Source organism: Micropterus salmoides, unplaced genomic scaffold (genome assembly GCF_014851395.1).
Source record: "Micropterus salmoides isolate LMB-PRFRI ecotype aquatic unplaced genomic scaffold, ASM1485139v1 Ms_hic_scaffold_1, whole genome shotgun sequence".
NCBI classification, from domain to species: domain Eukaryota; kingdom Metazoa; phylum Chordata; class Actinopteri; order Centrarchiformes; family Centrarchidae; genus Micropterus; species Micropterus salmoides.
Window position 1 is genome coordinate 2,064,037 of NW_024040040.1, and position 19,633 is coordinate 2,083,669.

Below are 19,633 nucleotides of genomic sequence, written 5' to 3' on the forward strand. Positions count from 1 at the left end.
TGGATTGTCTGTCTGTAGATAAATGTCACATGTCTGCATGATCAGCTGACCTGCTGTGGTCTGACCAAAATGACATTAGCTCAGCAGTTCATTAGAAGAGAACCAGCTGAACACTGTCTCTATCTGAAGCTGTAAATAACACCAGGAAGCTTTGGAGGTCATTATTAGGAACTGTCAGACCCCTATTTTAACAAATAATTTTTTTTTATAAATTGTTGTCAAAGACGGGAAATGTAAAATTGTTATATTGGAGTCCTAATCTGTGTTGGTGTAAACTAATCAGCTGTAGCTTGTTGCAGCTGATGGCAGCTTCCTCTGCCTCACGCTGCTGTCTGACTGCATTCAGCTGCCACTGATATGAAACAGAAACTAGCAGCCAATCAGTGGAGGAGCAGCTGATCTTTTTCCAGGAGAAATGATGGAAAGGAGGATTTGAGTTGATGTGCAGATGAATGATTTGTGTTTCCTCTCCAGGTGAAAGTGGATGTGAGTTGAGCAGCATGAGTCAGTGTGAGGACAGAGAGGAGGGAGTCCCTCCCTCTAAAAGCACTCTGTGTGGGGAACATGACAGCCAGACCAAAGCTCAGAGGTGAGATGAGGATCTCTAACTGTCCAGGACTCAAATCACTCCACCATCATTATTCACTCTCAAAGCTCTGTGTGTGTTGTGTTGAAGCCCAGAGCAGCAGCAGGGACCAGACTCTGCTGGACCTGGACCTGGACCTGGACCTGGACCTGAGCCCAGCTGTGTGTCCTTCAAGAGTGACTGGTCAGCTGGTCGCCTCATCGATTTCAATGAAGACCAACCATCTGCTGCAGAGAGGTCAGCTGTTAATCCCTGACTGATTCATTTTAAACTGTTATTTATCCAGAGAAGTTTTATTAAACCTGTGTTTATTTCAGGTAAACAGAGAACTGAGAATCTTTACTTGAATAAAAGTACAACTACTCCCATGAAAAATACTCAAGTGAAAGTATAAAAAGCACTTGGTCAATAAACTACTCAAAGTACCAGTTAGTTTGTGTTTTACTTTTGTTTACTGTGTGCAGGCCATAGATTATTCAGTTATTTTAGGCTCTTTTTAGAATAAGTGTTTCATCCACTCTGCTTCAGTTAAGAAAGTCACAGTGCAACAATACATTTACTTAGCTGTTTAATACAGTTCTATTTTCTACATGAAGGTATGGATAGATTCACTTTAAAATATCACACTTGCTGTACTATTGTTGCTGTATCCGTTATCTTGACATGGACACGTAGCCAACAGAAACCACTTGCTTTAAAATGAAGGGCACTCAATCTAAATCAATAGAATATTTGGTGTGACCACACTTTGCCTTCAAAACAGCTTTTCAATTATTTTCCTTTCTAAACTGTCACAGTTCTCCACAGGAATGAACAACTCCATTGTCACAGGGGTGCATTGAGTGCAGGCTGAGGTGAGGACCCAAATGCAGACAATGGCAAAGCTAGGAGGTTGCAGTTCAAAAATGTTAATTCAAAAACTAACTGAAACAGGCTTACAAGGAGCTCAAGGCAAAGTCCAAACAAAGGCGATCCAGAACAGGGAAAACAAAAGAACACACAACATTAGATGCAAGGACGTGACAAGACTGAAGACAAGAGCAAGCATATATACACACACAGGGACTAACGCGCGGGGCAGGTGACCGAGCTCAGTACTAACGAGGCAGGCAGAGAGACAGCAGGGGGAAACAGAGAGACCCTTAGAGATGCAAAACACCATACATTAACAAGGACCACAGGCTGAAGGGCAAAACGGAACTCAGATTAGACATTGGCAAAATAACATAAGAACACAGACCAGAAGTAAACACTAAAGACACAAAACTAGGAGCTGAGACACAGGGCTGAGATGCAGGAGCTAAGCTGCAGGGAACAATCTATAACACATGACAGACCGGTACAAAGAGAGCTGAACAGAACCAGTAAATGAACAAGGGCATACACAAAGCTAAACAGAGAACACAAGACCAGGAGTAAACATTAAAGACATGAACTAATGTACAGGACTAAGAACTAACTAAACAAGACTACACTGAGAAACACAGAACCAAAAACGGACTTAAACAGGAAAGACATGAACACAAAACCACATTCCTAACATCCATCTGCAGCTTAGACCCCAACCCATCATCCCTCATTAAGACCTGTCCTCCATCCATCACCCCACTCATCATCAAAATCATTAATCCGGATCAGTCTCCACACCACTCAAAGTTGCAGCTGTCACACCCATCCTCAAGTAACCTGATCTCAGCCATGACATCCTGTCCAAAAATGCCAGGGCCGATTATTATATTTTTTTTTGTCCCAGCCCTGTCAATGACCTCCTCTCCACCGACTCCAGTCACCTCACCCTCCTCATCACGCTCGACCTCACTGCAGCCTTCGACAGCATCAACTACTCCACTCTCCTCTCCTTACTGAACCTACTCCAAAATCACTGGCACCGCACTCTTCTGGCTCCAATCTTAACATCTAAACAGTTCATCAACAACAAGGCGTCCCCCAAAGTTCGTTGCTTGCTCCTCTCCTGTTTATCATCTACATCCAGTCAGATCTACATTTCCACCAAATCCATCTCCACAGTTACCTCTGCAACTCTGACCAACTGCCTCACCGACACACAAACCTGGATGCAAACCAACTTCATACAGCTCAATTACAATAAATCTGACTTGATCATCGGCCCAAATCACTCACAAAAAACGCCAACAATTTCAGCCTCTCCATCAACAGCTCCACCCTGTCTCCATCCCCACACATCTGCAACCTTAGTCATCTTTGACAGACACCTCACTTTTGAACACCACATCAGCCATGTCACCAGGACGGTCTTCTTTCACCTTGAAAACATTGCCCGTCTCCACCCATCACTCACCTTCTCTGCTGCCGAAACTCTGATCGACACCTTCATTACATCCAGAATCAACTACTGCAATAGAATCCTTTATGGTTCATCTGCCAAAGCCCTAAAGACACTTTTTAATATATCCATAACTCTGCTGCCTGCCTCCTCACCAACAGCCACACCCGTGACCACATCACCCTGTCCTCCAGAATCTTCACTGGCTCCCTGTTGCCCAACGCATTCAGTACAAGAACCTCCTCATCACATAAAGCCCTCCATAACAAGGCAAGGCAAGTTTATTTGTATAGCACATTTCAACAACAAGGCAATTCAAATTGCTTTACACAAAACATAAAAGCAACATAGGGAAATTGAAAAAACACATATTAAAAAATAATAAAAGTTACAGTGCAGTGTACAATCAGGGTTAAGAGTTAAATGGAAAATAAAAAAACAGGCTGAGGAGTTGAGCAAATAACAGAGTTACAATTATTCTGAAAAGAGAATAATGAGAAAAGTACACTTAATCTACTCTCTCTAGCTAGTCTGTACTCGGGTCCACAGCAATCTTTAGGTCCACTGAAACTCCAAAAACCCTCGGACACTACAGAGAAACCAGGACATGTCTGACCACAGGCCACTTTGATCCAGTTATTCTCTGGACCCACCTGCGCATTTACAGGTGGACAGAGGTTCCTGCAAATCACTCAGGCGCGAGATTTAAGACCACTTCCTTCACTCTGTTCAATCTCACTCTCTTTATCTTTTCACCCAATTACCTACTCATTTCTCACCGTGTCAATTTTTAATTAAAAGCAATGGTAAAAAGAAAAGTCTTCAGTCTTAATTTAAAAGAACTGACTGTTTCAGCAGACCTGCAGTTATCTGGGAGTTTGTTCCAGATATACGGAGCATAATAACTGAACGCTGCTTCTCCTTGTTTAGTTTTGACTCTGGGGACAGAAAGCAGACCTGGTCCCAGACGACCTGAGAGGTCTGGATGGTTCATAATGAAGCAGAAGATCAGAAATGTAATTTGGCCCTAAACCATTTAGTGCTTTATAAACTAACAGCAGGGTTTTGAAATCAATTATTTGACATACAGGAAGCCAATGTAAAAACCTCAGAACTGCAGTGATGTGATCCACCTTTTTGGTCTTAGTGAGGAGTCGAGCAGCTGCGTTCTGAATCAGCTGCAGCTGTCTGATGGATTTCTTAGGGAGCCTGTAAGGACGCTGTTACAGTAGTCGAGTCGACTGAAGATAAATGCATGGATAAGTTTTTCCAGGTCGTGCTGAGACATAAGTCCTTTAATCCGTGATATATTCTTCAGGTGATGTGGCTCCTCAGATCTGAGCCAGTGGAAGCATGTAAATGTTAAACAAAAGAGGCCCCAGAATGGAGACTTGGGAAATATTTGTCAGCTCAGATGTGTGATTACCTAAAGACACAAAGTAGTCCCTGTGCTTTAAATAGGATTCAAACCATTTTAGTACTGTGCCAGAAAGTCCAACCCAGTTCTCAAGTCTGTCTAGTAATATGTTGTGGTCGACCGTGTCGAATGTAGTATTGAGATCCAATAATACTAAGACAGAAATTCTGCCACTGTCAGTGTTTAAATGTCATTGAAGACCTTAACAAGAGCCGTCTCATTGGTGTGGTGTGGTCGAAAACCTGACTGGAAGACATCAAAACAGTTATTTAGTGCCAAGAAAGCACTAAGCTGTTGAAAAACAGCCTTTTCAATGATTTTACTTAAAAATGGGAGATTTGATATGGGCCTATAATTGCTCATTAGTGAACTGTCTAGATTGCTCTTTTTTAAGAGAGGCTTAATGACTGCAGTTTTCAGGGCCTGTGTGACAATTTGTAGTAAATCTGAGGCCATGCATTTAGAAACATTTTTGAAAAAACCTGTTGGCAGAATATCAAGGCAGCATGAGGAGGATTTCAGATGTTGTATTATGTCCTCCAGGTTTTTATGGTTAATAGAATCAAATTGTCTCATGCTATATGAATTGTTTTAAGTGGACACAGGGACAAGACATATCCTGTTACTGACATGGAGGCACTGATTGCTTGTCTAATTGTTTGAATTTTGTCTGTGAAGAAGGAGGCAAATTCATTGCAGGCTCTGGTGGATAGAAGTTCAGAGGCTACAGACACAGGAGGGTTGGTTAGCCTGTCGACAGCAGCAAACAGGGCACGTGCATTATTAGTGTTTTTAGTGATGATGTCAGAGAAGAAGGACCGCCTTGCATTTCTCAGCTCTAAATTATAAATGCAAAGTCTCTCTTTATAGATGTCTAATGAACCTGGAGATTTGTTTTCCGCCACCTGCGTTCAGCTTTTCGACACTCATTGGCATTTCTCCATGGAGATCTTCTCTTACCAGAGACCATCTTCACCTTGGCTGCTGCAATGGCATCAATAACATTTGTAATTTTAGAACTTAAATTATCTACAAGCTCATTGACTGAGACCCGTGAGAGGGCGGGTATCGAGGACAAAGCCTCAATAAATTTTTCACTAGTGTTTTCAGTGATACGCCGTTTTGTGATCACCTCTGTTTGTACATTTGTGTGCACGCAGATAGCACTCTCAAAGAAAACACAGGAATGATCAGAGAGAGCAACGTCAGTCACCACAACCTTGGAAATGACTAAGTCCAAAGTGTGCCCCTTATTGTGCGTGGGCCTCGTCACATGTTGAGTCAGTCCATAGTTATCAAGAACACAACACAGTTCTTTAGTCCCTCTGTCCTGGGGGTTGTCAACATGGATGTTAAAATCACCAACAATAACCACACAGTCAAAGTCAATACAGATTATAGACAGCAGTTCACCAAAGTCATCAAAAAAAATTGCACAGTATTTAAGGGGCCTGTATATATTTAGAAAAATAGCTCGAGAAGAGGAATTCAGCTGAAGAGCCACATATTCAAAAGAGGCAAAATTCCTATAAGACATCTTTTTGCATTGGAGGGAGTCATTAAACAAAATGGCAACTCCACCTCCTCTCTTATGCACTCTAGCTTCACTCATGAAACTGAAGCTGGGAGGGGTAGACTCGATAAGGACAGCTGCACTGTTATCTTGGTCCAACCAAGTTTCAGTTAAAAACATGAAATTAAGATTGAGTTATTATAAAATCATTGATTAAAAATGTTTTTCCTGCCAAAGACCTAACGTTTAACAAAGCTAATTTTAGTGTGTTAAAAACATTATGTGGCCCACTTTTTTCGACAGGCTGCGGCTGACGAGGAATTAATACTAAACTTGCAGGATATGTTGAGTGCTTCCTGTTTCATAACACATTCACCGTGCTTTTTCTGTTACCTGTGAAGACAGGGATGGAGAAGACTACCAGCACATTTCAGCCTGGACCCAGCACATATCAGTCAGAGCTTACTGGGCTTTTTCGCCACTGTGGAGCGGGAGGACCGGTTGGGCGCTGTACTTTTGAAAGATGTGTCAAACCTGGAGGACTTAGAACCAGTGGTGGAGGTGGACGGTGAGGGGGGTTTATGGTAGAGAAAATGGGAGTGGAGCAAGGGAAGGTGCGGGGAGTAAATTTGGTCCCAGCTCTAACCAGGTCTTCCATGTGATCAGTGAAGTCCAACAGGGGGGAGAGGGGAGAAAGGGTGTCTGGAGATAAGGGTGACCTGGATGGGGATTGGGGGGGTAGAGATGGTGAATCCTCACTGTTTTCAGTGAGGGAGGTGGAGGCTCTTCCTCTTTGCTCAGATATCTCCCGTGATCAGAGCTCTCTTCCGGCGGGGGCTGAGGAGGCTCTCCTTCAAGGTTTCTGGCGTGTTGTGTTATGTCTTCTTCTTGTTTAGATTCCTCTTGTCTCTTGTCCTTGGCAGAGGGAACAGATGAGTGATGCAGAAAGTAAAACAGGTTGGAGCTGAACAGTTTAACTCCTGACTTGTTAAGGCGAAGTCCATCTGCCTTAAAAAGATGTCTGCGGTCCCACAGAAAGGTGGATCAAAACTCAGATCTGCGCTTCCAGAGATCTGCTGTGATGGGGCCAGCAAAGGGTTGCTTGGATGGTCCTTACTCTCCACCCCAGTGCTTTGATCAACCGTTAACATGACATGTAGTTATTTAGAAATGGTCTGCGTGTTCATAGATGTTTTATGACACTTAATAATACTGCAATTCATGATTAATTCTGGCAGTTACTAATGGTTAGTAAAGTATTTTGCGTGAGCTCATCTAAAGTGAGGACTATCTAGGTCTCATTAACAATTTACAAATGAAATTTAAATGCAATAGATGTTCTCTAAACATTTGTTAAAGTATTTCATGATTAATTCAGGTAGTTACAAAGCATTTACTAGTTGTTCGTAAGTACTTTGTGTGAGCTCATCTAAAGTGAGGACTATCTATGCCTTACAAAGCATTTACAAATGATATTGTAACAAACAAGAATCAGTTTTCTAATGAACAGAAAAAGGAAACGGACACAAAACAAAGGGATACAGAACCTATTATTTATTCACAAAAAAACACGAGAGACTATTGCTGCATAAACTGTACAACTGTTGATATAAAATGAACCATCTACAACCCAAACCGTTCTCACTCCCAAGTCGTCACATATGGACCAATGGTCAAGACTCCTTGTCACTTGGGAGCCCCTTAGCATCATAGTTCAACGTACTGGGGAAAGCCCTGTGGCACAGTTTTTGGAATGCTAAAGACAGGTCTAGAATATTTAACACTAGTGAAGAACTTTAGCTAACTTACCAACCTAGGGTTCAGAGGAGTAGTGTTGGGGTAAGAAACAGGCTCTGTGTGATTAAAGAACAGTGGGCAGGTTTATTACAGAGCCTTTAACACTCATAGTGCACCAACCATGTTTGAAACAATCCCCAGAATAAGCTCTTTCATAAAAAATACAACTTTAAAAAGTGCTCAGTGTCTTTCAGTTATTTGTATCTCTACCCGGGCAGGATAATGAACGTGTGGTGGATCTTTTTTATCTGCCAGAGTCCTGTAATCTGATGTGTCAGTCCTGTTGAATGGGACCCGAAGCAGCTGGCCCAATCTCATCATACAGGGTGCATCATCTCTGGGACTCGCTCGCCATCTCCATCCAGCGAAGAGTTGACCTCTAAGCTACAATCCAGGGTCTCAAAAACCAGTCTGGACATGTAGTACAGAATAAATCAGATAAATCATCACAGTCACTGTTCTTCAAATAAGATCTCATCCCGTTTGTCAAAACTCAATATCATCACCCCGTTGTCTCGGGAAGTTTTACATTGTTATAACGTTACCAAAGATTTGTGACTTTACCAGGTAGCATTTAAGCAAGACATCACTACTATGAATTAATTCAATTTCTCCATCTCTTAACATTACATTACATTAAATTTCAACCAAAAAATACTGAACAGAGTTTACACATTTTAGTGAAGGAAATTATCTTTAACATGTATAATCATAAATACTGTAAATAAAAATACCTCTGAAGGTACTACATGTGCTTACACCACCAAGTAACTCCAGAGATTAGTTTGAAACCACGACAACAAAATACTGTTGAACAGTTCACAACATCGTGTTCACAACATCCTCCGACTGCTTTATCTTACAGTAATATCGTTTTAACTCACCCATTTAAGCTGCATCACGCTGTACTTTTAACGTTAGCCCTTTCCTAAAGGTTACAAACGTTACTCACCGGAGTTTATAGGGGGGAAAAAACTCCTTCGGCAAATGACGGCATTCAAAAATCCCGAGCCATGGTGTCTCTACTCTGAAGACCCGCTTCTGGGCCCGTGTGATCTGGTTTGGTTCCGCTTCTCTCTGTTCTTCGTTGATGCGATCTGGCGCTAAAGTGAGCGCACACGGTAGAGACTACTGGATGCGTCAAGGGTCAAAATAGCGCTGCTTTAAGGCCCCTATTTTTTATGTGGGCTACAGTCTATGGTAAGGAGGAGACATGGTTGAGAAGGGCAGCTTGACCAGAAACCACACTTTCACTTTTTTCCTGTGTTAAACACAAAGTCAAGTTTTTCTTTGGTTGTGTATGGAACGCAACCAACAAAACGTTATTCACTACTTTTATTTTGAAAGCGTAACCGGACGTTGCGTATTTATTGTTGCTAACTTGACCGCCGAGACATCCAAAAACGACACTAAAGGGGTGTTAAGATGTTAACCCAGGCTGTAGTAAAGCTGAGACTTAAGAAGCCTAACTGAGACTTTTTTTTGTCTCATTTGTAATGTTCCTCTTCGAGGGAACTTGAACTGCGTCGGTTACGACACTATGGGAACGCCTCTAGGCGAAGCAGGTCTGATCGTGAATGAAATCACTCCAATCCTATTGGCTTGTTGCTAGAACGGTAAGGTGTGACGAAATAACCGGAGGAGTATAAAGCACACTTGTACACACTCATCATTAGCTTTTTTCAATTCAGCAGGCGCTCTGTATGTTGTTTGAAGAAGCTCCAGTCCTACAAGCAGTGAATGTCTTACCTGAGGAAGAAGTCTACCCGCATGTCCGGCAATCAGAGGTACAGAAGGTGTGTTTTTCCTTGCCCTCGGGAAACATCACGGATGGAGATTCTCATGAGATGTGTGTCTCATGTTTGGGGATGGAGCACGCCCGGGCAGCTCTCGAGGGGGCTGCCTGCGGCCATTGCGAAGCCCTTTCCGTGCGGTTACTGAGGTACAGCATGGCTCTCTTTTCCGAGGATGGCCGGATGTGTTCTCCCCATGGCGCGGGCCCGGCGGCCGCTGAGGCAGCCCGGCGGCTTCACTCATGGGGCTCACAGTGTGTCCTGTCGGAGAATTTGGGGACGGCTGAGGCTTTTTCCAGACCTTCATCCGCTGGCTCCGACGCTTCCTTCCCTCGTTCGGCAGCCCGTTTCTCGGCTTCTCCCGCTCGCGGTTTGGATCCGAAGACGCTGCAGCAATCCGACTCCGAGGAGGTGGACGTGCTCGGCGTAATGGACGATGACTTCCGGGTGTCGGGGCAACGTCATCAGGCTGCGCCCGACTATGACGAGCTGCTGGAGGTGGTGACTAGAGCCGTGGCTAAGCTCAATATCAACTGGCCACAGGAGGAGCAGACACCACAGGCTAGTGGTAGCTTGATGAAAGGTTTCTTAAGCACCACACGCCACCTCCACGCCGATCTCTGCCATTTTTTCCTGATTTACATGATGAACTGAGTAAATCATGGGGCAGACCCTTCTCTACACGGCTTTCCACACCCCGATCGCTGAACTACAGCAATGTGATGGGGGTTAGGGACCGTGGTTATGGGGGGGATGCCTCGGGTAGAGAATGCGCTTGCGAGCTATCTCTCCCCTCGACTTGCGTCCTCCCTGGAGAAGCCGGCGTTACCATCCAAACCATGTCGCACCACATCCACGCTTGTGGGGAAGGCGTACATGGCAGCGGGCCAGGCAGGTGCGAGCTTGCACACCATGGCGGTGCTTCAAGCCTACCAAGCCGCGGGCATATCAGAGAAGGATAAGAGCTGCCTTCTCGATGCACCGGTGAGCACGGCGGGCCTCTTCGGTGACGCGGTGGATCGGTTCCAGCACATTAAGACGCAAGGCGAAGCGTTCCGCCAGTACCTCCCTCGCCGGTCTGCACCTAAGGCAGCTGAGGCTGCCGGGCGTAGGTCCCTTCCCTCTACGAGCTCCTACCGAGAGGAGAGGAAGCAGAGTGTCACTTCTCGGGGCCCCCCCCGAGGAGCTGGGGCAGCGAGGCGGCGCTCTCAACCTCAGCCTTCTGAGAGACGCGATCTGAGGACCGTCATCCAGTCCCGACGCAGCTCAGGGAAGAGGTCCTGAAGACCGGGGTAGGGGAGTTTGATCTGCAGGTTCTAAGCCGGTCTCTTAGGAGATTCAGGTTCAAGATGCTCACCATCCCCGCCATCGTGTCGCACATCCCAATCCGAGGATTGGTTCGTCACGATAGATCTACAGGACGCCTATTTCCACGTCTCCATCCGTCCTTCTCACAGGAAGCTCCTGAGGTTCGCCTTCGGGGGTGGGGCTTACCAGTATTGGGTTCTTCCATTCGGCCTGGCACTTTCCCCTCGCACATTCACCAAGTGTATGGATGCAGCACTGGCCCCGCTGAGGCTCCAGGGCATCCGGATTTCAACTTCATCGACGACTGGCTCATCCTAGCCCAGTCTCGAGAGTTGGCGGTTCGGCATCGAGATGTCGTTCTGGCTCATCTGCGGCGTTTAGGGCTGAGGCTCAACGCAAAGAAGAGCATGCTCGCGCCCACCCAACGGACTACATTCCTAGGGGTTGTATGGGATTCGACAACGATGCGGGCACAATTGTCTCCGGCACGTGTCGACACCATATTGGCTGCCGTAAGAGGGGTGAAGTTAGGCCACGCCATCACTATGAAACACTTTCAACGATTGGGTTGGGTCTCCTGGCGGCTGCGTCCAGCGTAATACCATCTGGACTGCTGCACATGAGACCCCTGCAGTGGTGACTAAGGAACAAGGGTTTTTCCCCGAGGGGAAATCCTCTCCGTCTGATTTGGGTTACGCGCAAGTGTCTTCGTTCCCTATCAGTTTGGAAGGAAACTTGGTTCCTGTCCCAGGGGCCCGTGTTGGGAGGGTCTTGTCGCCGGCTGGTTATTTCGACAGACGTCTCCCTCATGGGCTGGGGCGCGGTCATGGACGGCCGCTTTGCAAGGGGATCCTGGCAGGTGCATCAATCCGAGTGGCATATCAACTGTCTCGAGATGTTGGCGGTGTTCCAGGCTCTAAGGAGTATCCTGCCTGATCTCCAAGGCCACCACGTCCTGGTTCGTTCCGACAACACAGCAGTGGTGGCCTATCTGAATCACCAGGGCGGTCTGCACTCGCGCCCTCTGGACAGACTGGCGCGTCAGATCCTCCTGTGGTCCCAGCAGAGGTTACTATCGCTCAGGGCAATTTATCTCCCGGGGACACAGAATCAGGGAGCAGACCTGCTGTCGAGGCAGGGGCTGAGGCCCGGGGAATGGAGACTTCACCCTGAAGTGGTGGAGCTCTTGTGCGAAGAGTTCGGCCCCATAGACGTGGATCTGTTTGCGTCTCAAGAGACTACGCACTGCCCGCTATGGTTTTCTCTCGTTCCTCCAGACCCAACGGGGCTGGACGCCATGGTACATTCCTGGCCGAGGCTACGTCTGTACACTTTTCGTTTTGGAGCGGGTCCGCCAGGACAATGTCGGCCTACTGCTCGTAGCCCCGTTCTGGCCAACCCGGGTGTGGTTCTTGGACATCATGTCGCTCCTGGACGGCCCACCGTGGCGGGTCCCTCTGAGGAGAGACCTGCTGTCCCAGGCGCAGGGCCGGGTTCTTCACCCTTGCCCCGCCATATGGCGACTGTGGGTCTGGCCCCTGAGGGGGCACAGTACCTAGAGGCGGGTCTAACAGCCGGAGCAATCGAGACCCTCCTGAGCTCCAGGGCCCCGTCCACACGGAGGATGTACGGCCTGAAGTGGAGCGTTTTCTCCACTTGGTGTAGGGAGCGGTCGGTGGACCCTGTTACCTGCCCGGTGGTTCAGGTACTTGAGTTCCTCCAGGACCGGTTCTCTGCTGGTCTTTCCCCTTCCACCCTCAAGGTGTACGTGGCAGCTATTTCGTCTTTCCACACCGCTCTGAGGGAGGGGTCCTTGGGGAAACTTCCCTTGGTTGTACGTTTCCTCCGTGGTGCCCGGAGGATGAGACCTGCGACTCGGTCCAAGGTTCCCACTTGGGATCTGGCAGTGGTTCTTGGGGCGTTGGCTGAGGCCCCCCTTCGAACTCCTGGAGTCAGCTGAGGCTAAGCACTTGACCCTCAAGATGGCCTTTCTCCTTGCTATCACCTCTCTGAGGAGGGTGGGGGGATCTCCAAGCGCTTTCGGTTTCCCCGCAAAGCCTGGAGTTTGCCCCGGGGAATATTAGGGCTATCCTGCACCCTCGTTCAAGATACATCCCTAAAGTGTTTTCTTGTGCGGCAGGGTCCACAGTGCTGCAGGCATTTCATCCTCCACCTCATGTGACGGCGGAGGACGGGAGACTTCATCTGCTCTGCCCTGTCAGAGCACTGAGTATTTACACTCTGAGGTCCTCCCGTTGGAGGAAGGCTGACCAGCTGCTAGTGTGTTTTGGGTCCCCCAGGGCTGGGCTCCCTGCATCCAAACATACTATTAGCAACTGGATTGTTCAGACTATTTCCCTGGCCTATCAGGTGCGCGGTTTGCCTTCACCTGTGGCTGTGAGGGCTCATTCTACCAGAGGCATGGCGGCCTCTCGAGCCCTTCTTTCCGGGGCCTCTTTGCAGGATGTTTGTTTAGCGGCTGGCTGGGCCACTCCGCACACATTCATTCGGTTTTACAGTCTTGACCTTCCTTCGGCACCTGGCACTCGTGCGCTCTCCTCTTAGTCGTGCCACTTTATTGCACACAGGGGCAGGCGGGGTTTTCGGCACGGTTTAGTGGGTATCTCGTTCCCATAGTGTCGTAACTGACGCAGTTCGAGTTCCCTCGAAGGGGAACGTCTCGGGTTACGTAGAGAAGACGATGCGGGCACAATTGTCTCCGGCACGTGTCGACACCATATTGGCTGCCGTAAGAGGGGTGAAGTTAGGCCACGCCATCACTATGAAACACTTTCAACGATTGGGTTGGGTCTCCTGGCGGCTGCGTCCAGCGTGAGACACTGCGTCGGCCCGCCGCACCTCTCTCCCCGCCTGAAGCGCCTGCTTCATAGTTTAAGCTAATGATGAGTGTGTACAGGTGTGCTTTATACTCCTCCGGTTATTCCGTCACACCTTACCATTCTAGCAACAAGCCAATAGGATTGGAGTGATTTAATTCACGTTCACACCTGCTTCGCCTAGAGGCGTTCCCATAGTGTTGTAACCGACGCAGTGTCTTGTTCCCCTTCTCGGGGAACCAGGGTTACATACGTAACCCGAGACGTTTTGTATGGCCTAGATACTTTACAGAGAAAATACTTATAATTTCCTTAAATGTTCTACATGATTGTATGAACCATAGGCGTATATAAATAGTTTTTCATTGGAATAACACATTTTATCAAATACAATCATTAAGCACATCATTGATGAGCTGGTAGTGATAGATGATTTGTCTCAGAGAAACGGTACCAGGCCTGTAACGGTGAGGCTTTTACCCAGTAAAGTTAGCAGGGGCATCTTTCGGGTAGTCTTAGTAGCATCCGTTGGGCTTTGCCACTGGTGGATTAAGGCGTTATGCTGAGATTGTTTATATTCTTTCTCGAGAAAGTATCAAAAAACAGGCAGTTAACCTATGTAATTTTTTTAAACAAATGATCTTATGAACCATTAACAACTCATGTATAAATGGTTTGTCATTAAAATAATAATTCATTTATAAATGGTGAACAATAAAGAATACAAAATGTATAACTATGTTTATAAATGACTTACCAATGTGTATTAACGCAAGAACAATGGTTTATAAATTATGAATTAAAAATGTACTAATACTGAACAACTGTGTGTAGATAACAAAGAATAATAAAAATATAACTGACTTACTAATGTGTATTAATGCATGCATAATGCTTTATAAATGATGAATTCCTTATTTGCTAATGCTTAACTAATGCTTTATAGTGTGTCGTTATTATAAAGTGCTATCTCATAGTAGATTTGAACCCGGGTCTCTCACACCAAAGGTATGTGTCTTATCTCTTTCAGCTCACACAGTCAAACACATCACCAGTGGGAGCTGCCCAGTACAACCAGTCTGATATAACCAGACACTGAGCAGCTTTACTGGAGAGGCTTTGCTTTAGCAGTGTGCTCTAAAGTTTTAGTCACTCACATTCTGTTTAGACTTTTGCTGACAGTTAAGTTAAGCATAAGCTAAATAAATAAATGTAAATATAGGCAACGGGGGCCCTAAGCTGTCACGCTCTGCCGGTCAGCCATTCTTTGTGTTGCACTTTTGAGTTTAGTATCTGCCTTATAGTATGTTGGGTTTTGGGGGTCTGTCTTGTCTGTCGTCTAGTGTCGTCAATAACCCTTGTCATGTCTGTTACCCCAGTGATCCCTCTGCATGTCTGTCTCTGTTTTCCCCTGCCTGTGCCTCGTTAGCCTCATGTCTTTCACCTGTGTTGCTCTCGCCCTGCTTGTTAGTCTCTGTGTATATATACCTGGTGTTTCTGTCTTGTCTTTGTTGGGTCATTGTTTATTGTCACCCAGTGTTGCAGTTTGTTCTCATGTCTTCAGCCCTACTCGCCGTGTCTCCCTGTTACCCTGCTCATTTTTGGATTCTGGTTTTCACCCTTTTGGATTTCTGTTGGACAGCCTTTGTTTTTTGGACTCAGTCAATCAGCCACTCTGTTTGTAAGTGTGCTTGCTTTTTGTTTGTTAAATAAATCACCTTTTTTGAACCGTACCTCCTCTGCCTTGCGTCCTGCGTTTGGGTCCTCCAACCTGTCACCACACCACTTATCGTGACATAAGCAAGATCTTCCTTGCTTTGCCTGGAGCTAAGAATGGTGAAATAACACCATAAACTACATAAAATTATTGTATTTATAAAATCTGTTGTATAAATTTGCTTTTTAAAAGATGCAGTTACAAAGTTCTTCATATACATGATAGGACACACACATGCAAATAAAAGTATACATACACAGAGGCGTTGTTAGGCTCTTGAAACATTGGGAGCTTAGCCAAGCCCAGGAATCTTGACTTTGACAAAAAAAATTTTTTCTTGGTTGCACTGGTGCAACTGACATTTCACAGGACAAATTTTGTCGGCCACATCTTTATGTGTGTGTGTGTGTGTTCTTTCCCAAAACTCACTTGCAGAAGTCTGTGTCGCCCTGTAATTACACTGACCCTTAGCATAATAGGGAAATAAGGCCCAGAGCCCTGCAATACTTTGTCAGTGCAGTGTTTCCCATAAATTTACGAGACCATGGCGGCCTGCCACAGTCTAATTTGTTCCGCCATTGTCTCAAAATTAACCGAAAATATTTTTACACATCTCACAATAACATTACAGACCTCTAACGTTGCGTTTTGTGGCCGCTGCTCCCCGCTGCAGTAAACTTGCGTGCTCACACACTTCGGCATCCAACTCAAGACAACCACTTTTCTTTTTAGGTAAAGACAGTAACATCAACGGTCTGTTTCTGTCACTTGTTTTTGAGAAGGCGATTAAGCTAGCCACACCTAAATGTGTAGTGCACATGTATTCAAGCCTTTATGGTAAATCCACTGAAGTGCGAGCTGACAGGCAGGTCAGCGACTTTATCCTGTCATTTTCTCTTTACAAAGACAAGTGTTGTAGTATGAGAGTCCTACCTGACGAGAAGCTATGAAGTCTTCATGTTATGTGATACGAGAACCACATACAACATAATTTATCAAATTGGGTCGGACTTGATGAACTTAGACCCCCCGAGACGGTCCGGGACCCACCCACCATACTCTCTTAAAATCCTATGGGGAAAACACTGCAGTGAATGATAAACCTGATTTTTCTTCCATACAGCTTTTCCGCTTGCTCTGACCTATAATTACTGTAAATCACACTGTAGTTAGGGTTTTGATGTTGTTTAACTGTTATTTTTAGCTCATACATTTTACAATGTTCTCTGGTGTTTTTAGTTTGTATTGGTCCAATATTCTCTTATTTCATGTTCCCACTGCGTTTTTACAAGCAAACCAAGAGGAGAAATCATCTGGTCACATTGTAACACAGTAATTCTCTGACTGTTCTCTGGTTGTAAGTTTAGCTTATACACCACAAATGTTTGCCAGAAATAAAGTACACAAGAGCGATTCTGGAAGCAGACCACTCCATAGATTGAATGAAGCAAAGATCATTTAAGTTCGTTTGAATTATTGTGTGTCAAACAAGCAGAAAATAACCAATACATACATGTACAGGCATAACAACTTGATTTTCCTGATGATTCACTCACTTCACCGCTACAGGTTTATTGTGTCACTACCAATTTGCACTGACAGGTAGCGTCAAGGTAACTTGTAAGAGCAGGAGTGACTAAACCAAACAAGCTGGTGAACAAACACAGCAAAGTGAAAGCTGCACAGAAATATACACTGCACTGTTGATTCACAATGGGATCAGCAGTACTATGACCAAGACTTGAATGTCAGGGGAAACCATCCGATTCGTTATTTTAATCTTTTCACTTTAAGTCAAATGACCTTTACCCTGTTTTTGAATCTGTGTGGACAGACATAATGTGGGCTAACTCTTCATGATTCCTCCACAGAGTCCACCAGGAGAGCTCAGAGGTTCCCGGTGGTCAGTCTGCCCAGCAGCATCAAACACACCTGGACTCCATATTTATGGTCTGTACATGTACAACAACTACTTTTACATCTATTCTGTTCACAATAATCTCCACGCTGCACTTTTTAGACCAGTGGATTGTCAGTCTGTCCAACATGGATCTGATGTTTGGTTCCATGATTTGACTTTGATTGTGTCCTTCATATAATATTCTGTTCCAGCTACTGGAGGACAACATTGTCACTTTTGTGAAGAACGAGCTGAAGAAGATCCAGAAGGCTCTGAGTTCAGATTACCCAGAATGCTTAGAGAGTCAGAGGGAGGATGAGGAGGTGTTGGAGGGTGAGGAGGAAGAGCAGAGGAGGAGCAGCAGGGAGGCATTTCTGAAGATCACACTGCACTTCCTGAGGAGAATGAAGCAGGAGGAGCTGGCTGAGCGTCTGCAGAGCAGTAAGAGGATTTCTCTAAAGATTTAAGCTGCTGGATAAACGGATTACTGATGGCTCAACAGATGGAGGAAATATGTTTTTATATGTAGTCTTTAATGAAACTGTTGTATTGTACTCATTACAAAATGGTGAAATGTTGACTTTAGGACGATTAATTAATTAGTCTAATCTGTTTTGTGTTCGTTCAGAACCTCCTTTTGCAGTTTGTCAGCGTAAATTTAAATCTAAGCTGCAGAAGAAGTTCCAGTGTGTGTTTGAGGGGATTGCTAAAGCAGGAAACCGAACCCTTCTGAACCAGATCTACACAGAGCTCTACATCACAGAGGGAGGGACTGCAGAGGTCAATGATGAACATGAGGTCAGACAGATTGAAACAGCATCCAGGAAACCAGCCAGACCAGAAACAACCATCAGACAAGAAGACATCTTTAAAGCCTCACCTGGAAGAGATGACCCAATCAGAACAGTGATGACAAAGGGAGTGGCTGGCATTGGGAAAACTGTCTTAACACAGAAGTTCACTCTGGACTGGGCTGAAGACAAAGCCAACCAGGACATACAGTTCACATTTCCATTCACTTTCAGAGAGCTGAATGTGCTGAAAGAGAAAAAGTACAGCTTGGTGGAACTTGTTCATCACTTCTTTCCTGAAACCAAAGAAGCAGGAATCTGCAGGTTTGAAGACTTCCAGGTTGTGTTCATCTTTGATGGTCTGGATGAGTGTCGACTTCCTCTGGACTTCCACAACAATGAGGTCCTGACTGATGTCACAGAGTCCACCTCAGTGGATGTGCTGCTGACAAACCTCATCAGGGGGAACCTGCTTCCCTCTGCTCGCCTCTGGATAACCACACGACCTGCAGCAGCCAATCAGATCCCTCCTTGGTGTGTTGACATGGTGACAGAGGTCAGAGGGTTCACTGACCCACAGAAGGAGGAGTACTTCAGGAAGAGGTTCAGAGATAAGGAGCAGGCCAGCAGAATCATCTCCCACATCAAGACATCACAAAGCCTCCACATCATGTGCCACATCCCAGTCTTCTGCTGGATCACTGCTACAGTTCTGGAAGAGGTGTTGAAGACCATAGAGGGAGGAGATCTGCCCAAGACCCTGACTGATATGTACATCCACTTTCTGGTGGTTCAGTCCAAACTGAAGAACACCAAGTATGATGGAGGATCTGAGACAGATCCACACTGGACTCCAGAAAGCAGGAAGATGATTGAGTCTCTGGGAAAACTGGCTTTTGAGCAGCTGCAGAAAGGCAACCTGATCTTCTATGAATCAGACCTGACAGAGTGTGGCATCGATATCAGAGCAGCCTCAGTGTACTCAGGAGTGTTCACACAGATCTTTAAAGAGGAGAGAGGGCTGTACCAGGACAAGGTGTTCTGCTTCGTCCATCTGAGCGTTCAGGAGTTTCTGGCTGCTCTTCATGTCCATCTGACCTTCATCAACTCTGGTGTCAACCTGCTGGCAGAAGAACAATCAACCTCCCAGAAGTCTGAAACAAGAAAAGATGAATCTGCAGTTACACAGTTCTACCAGAGTGCTGTGGACAAGGCCTTACAGAGTCCAAATGGACACCTGGACTTGTTCCTGCGCTTCCTCCTGGGACTTTCACTGCAGACCACCCAGACTCTCTTACTAGGCCTGCTGACAGAGACAGGAAGTGGCTCAACAACCAATCAAGTAACAGTCAAGTACATCAAGAAGAAGATCGAAGAGACTCCCTCTGCAGAGAAAAGCATCAATCTGTTCCACTGTCTCAATGAACTGAAGGATCATTCTCTAGTGGATCAGATCCAACAGTCCCTGAGTTCAGGAAGTCTCTCCACAGATAAACTCTCTCCTGCTCAGTGGTCAGCTCTGGGCTTCATCTTACTGTCATCAGAAAAAGATCTGGATGTGTTTGACCTGAAGAAATACTCTGCTTCAGAGGAGGCTCTTCTGAGGCTGCTGCCAGTGGTCAAAGCCTCCAAGAAAGCTCTGTAAGTGGGATTAATTCATCATTCAAAA

The 19,633-nt window shown here is 45.8% G+C and overlaps 3 protein-coding genes across 3 annotated transcripts in view; 2 read left to right on the plus strand and 1 right to left on the minus strand.

Annotated features, from left to right (window-relative positions):
• The window catches only part of LOC119902295, a 91,397-nt gene that overhangs the window by 63,728 nt on the left and 8,036 nt on the right, over positions 1-19,633 (plus strand). The gene's annotated exons all lie outside the window — the stretch shown is intronic.
• The window catches only part of LOC119905743 (zinc finger protein 771-like), a 137,264-nt gene that overhangs the window by 42,206 nt on the left and 75,425 nt on the right, over positions 1-19,633 (minus strand). The window contains exon 2 of the mRNA XM_038723068.1: positions 16,070-16,074. The gene's annotated coding sequence lies outside the window, so the exon portion shown is untranslated. The remainder of the gene's footprint in view (positions 1-16,069; positions 16,075-19,633) is intronic.
• On the plus strand, positions 769-19,626 carry LOC119900552 (NLR family CARD domain-containing protein 3-like). Its single transcript, XM_038715662.1, has 4 exons — positions 769-823; positions 17,145-17,223; positions 17,386-17,614; positions 17,802-19,626. Exons 2-4 carry the CDS (start codon positions 17,221-17,223, stop codon positions 19,607-19,609), a joined length of 2,040 nt encoding a protein of 679 aa, XP_038571590.1. The 5' UTR covers positions 769-823; positions 17,145-17,220; the 3' UTR covers positions 19,610-19,626.

Bases quoted from the DNA above. Each gene is read 5' to 3' on its own strand.
- LOC119900552 (XM_038715662.1), top strand. The intron at 17,615-17,801 runs GTAAGAGGATTT...GTGTTCGTTCAG, and splicing joins GGCTGAGCGTCTGCAGAGCA to AACCTCCTTTTGCAGTTTGT.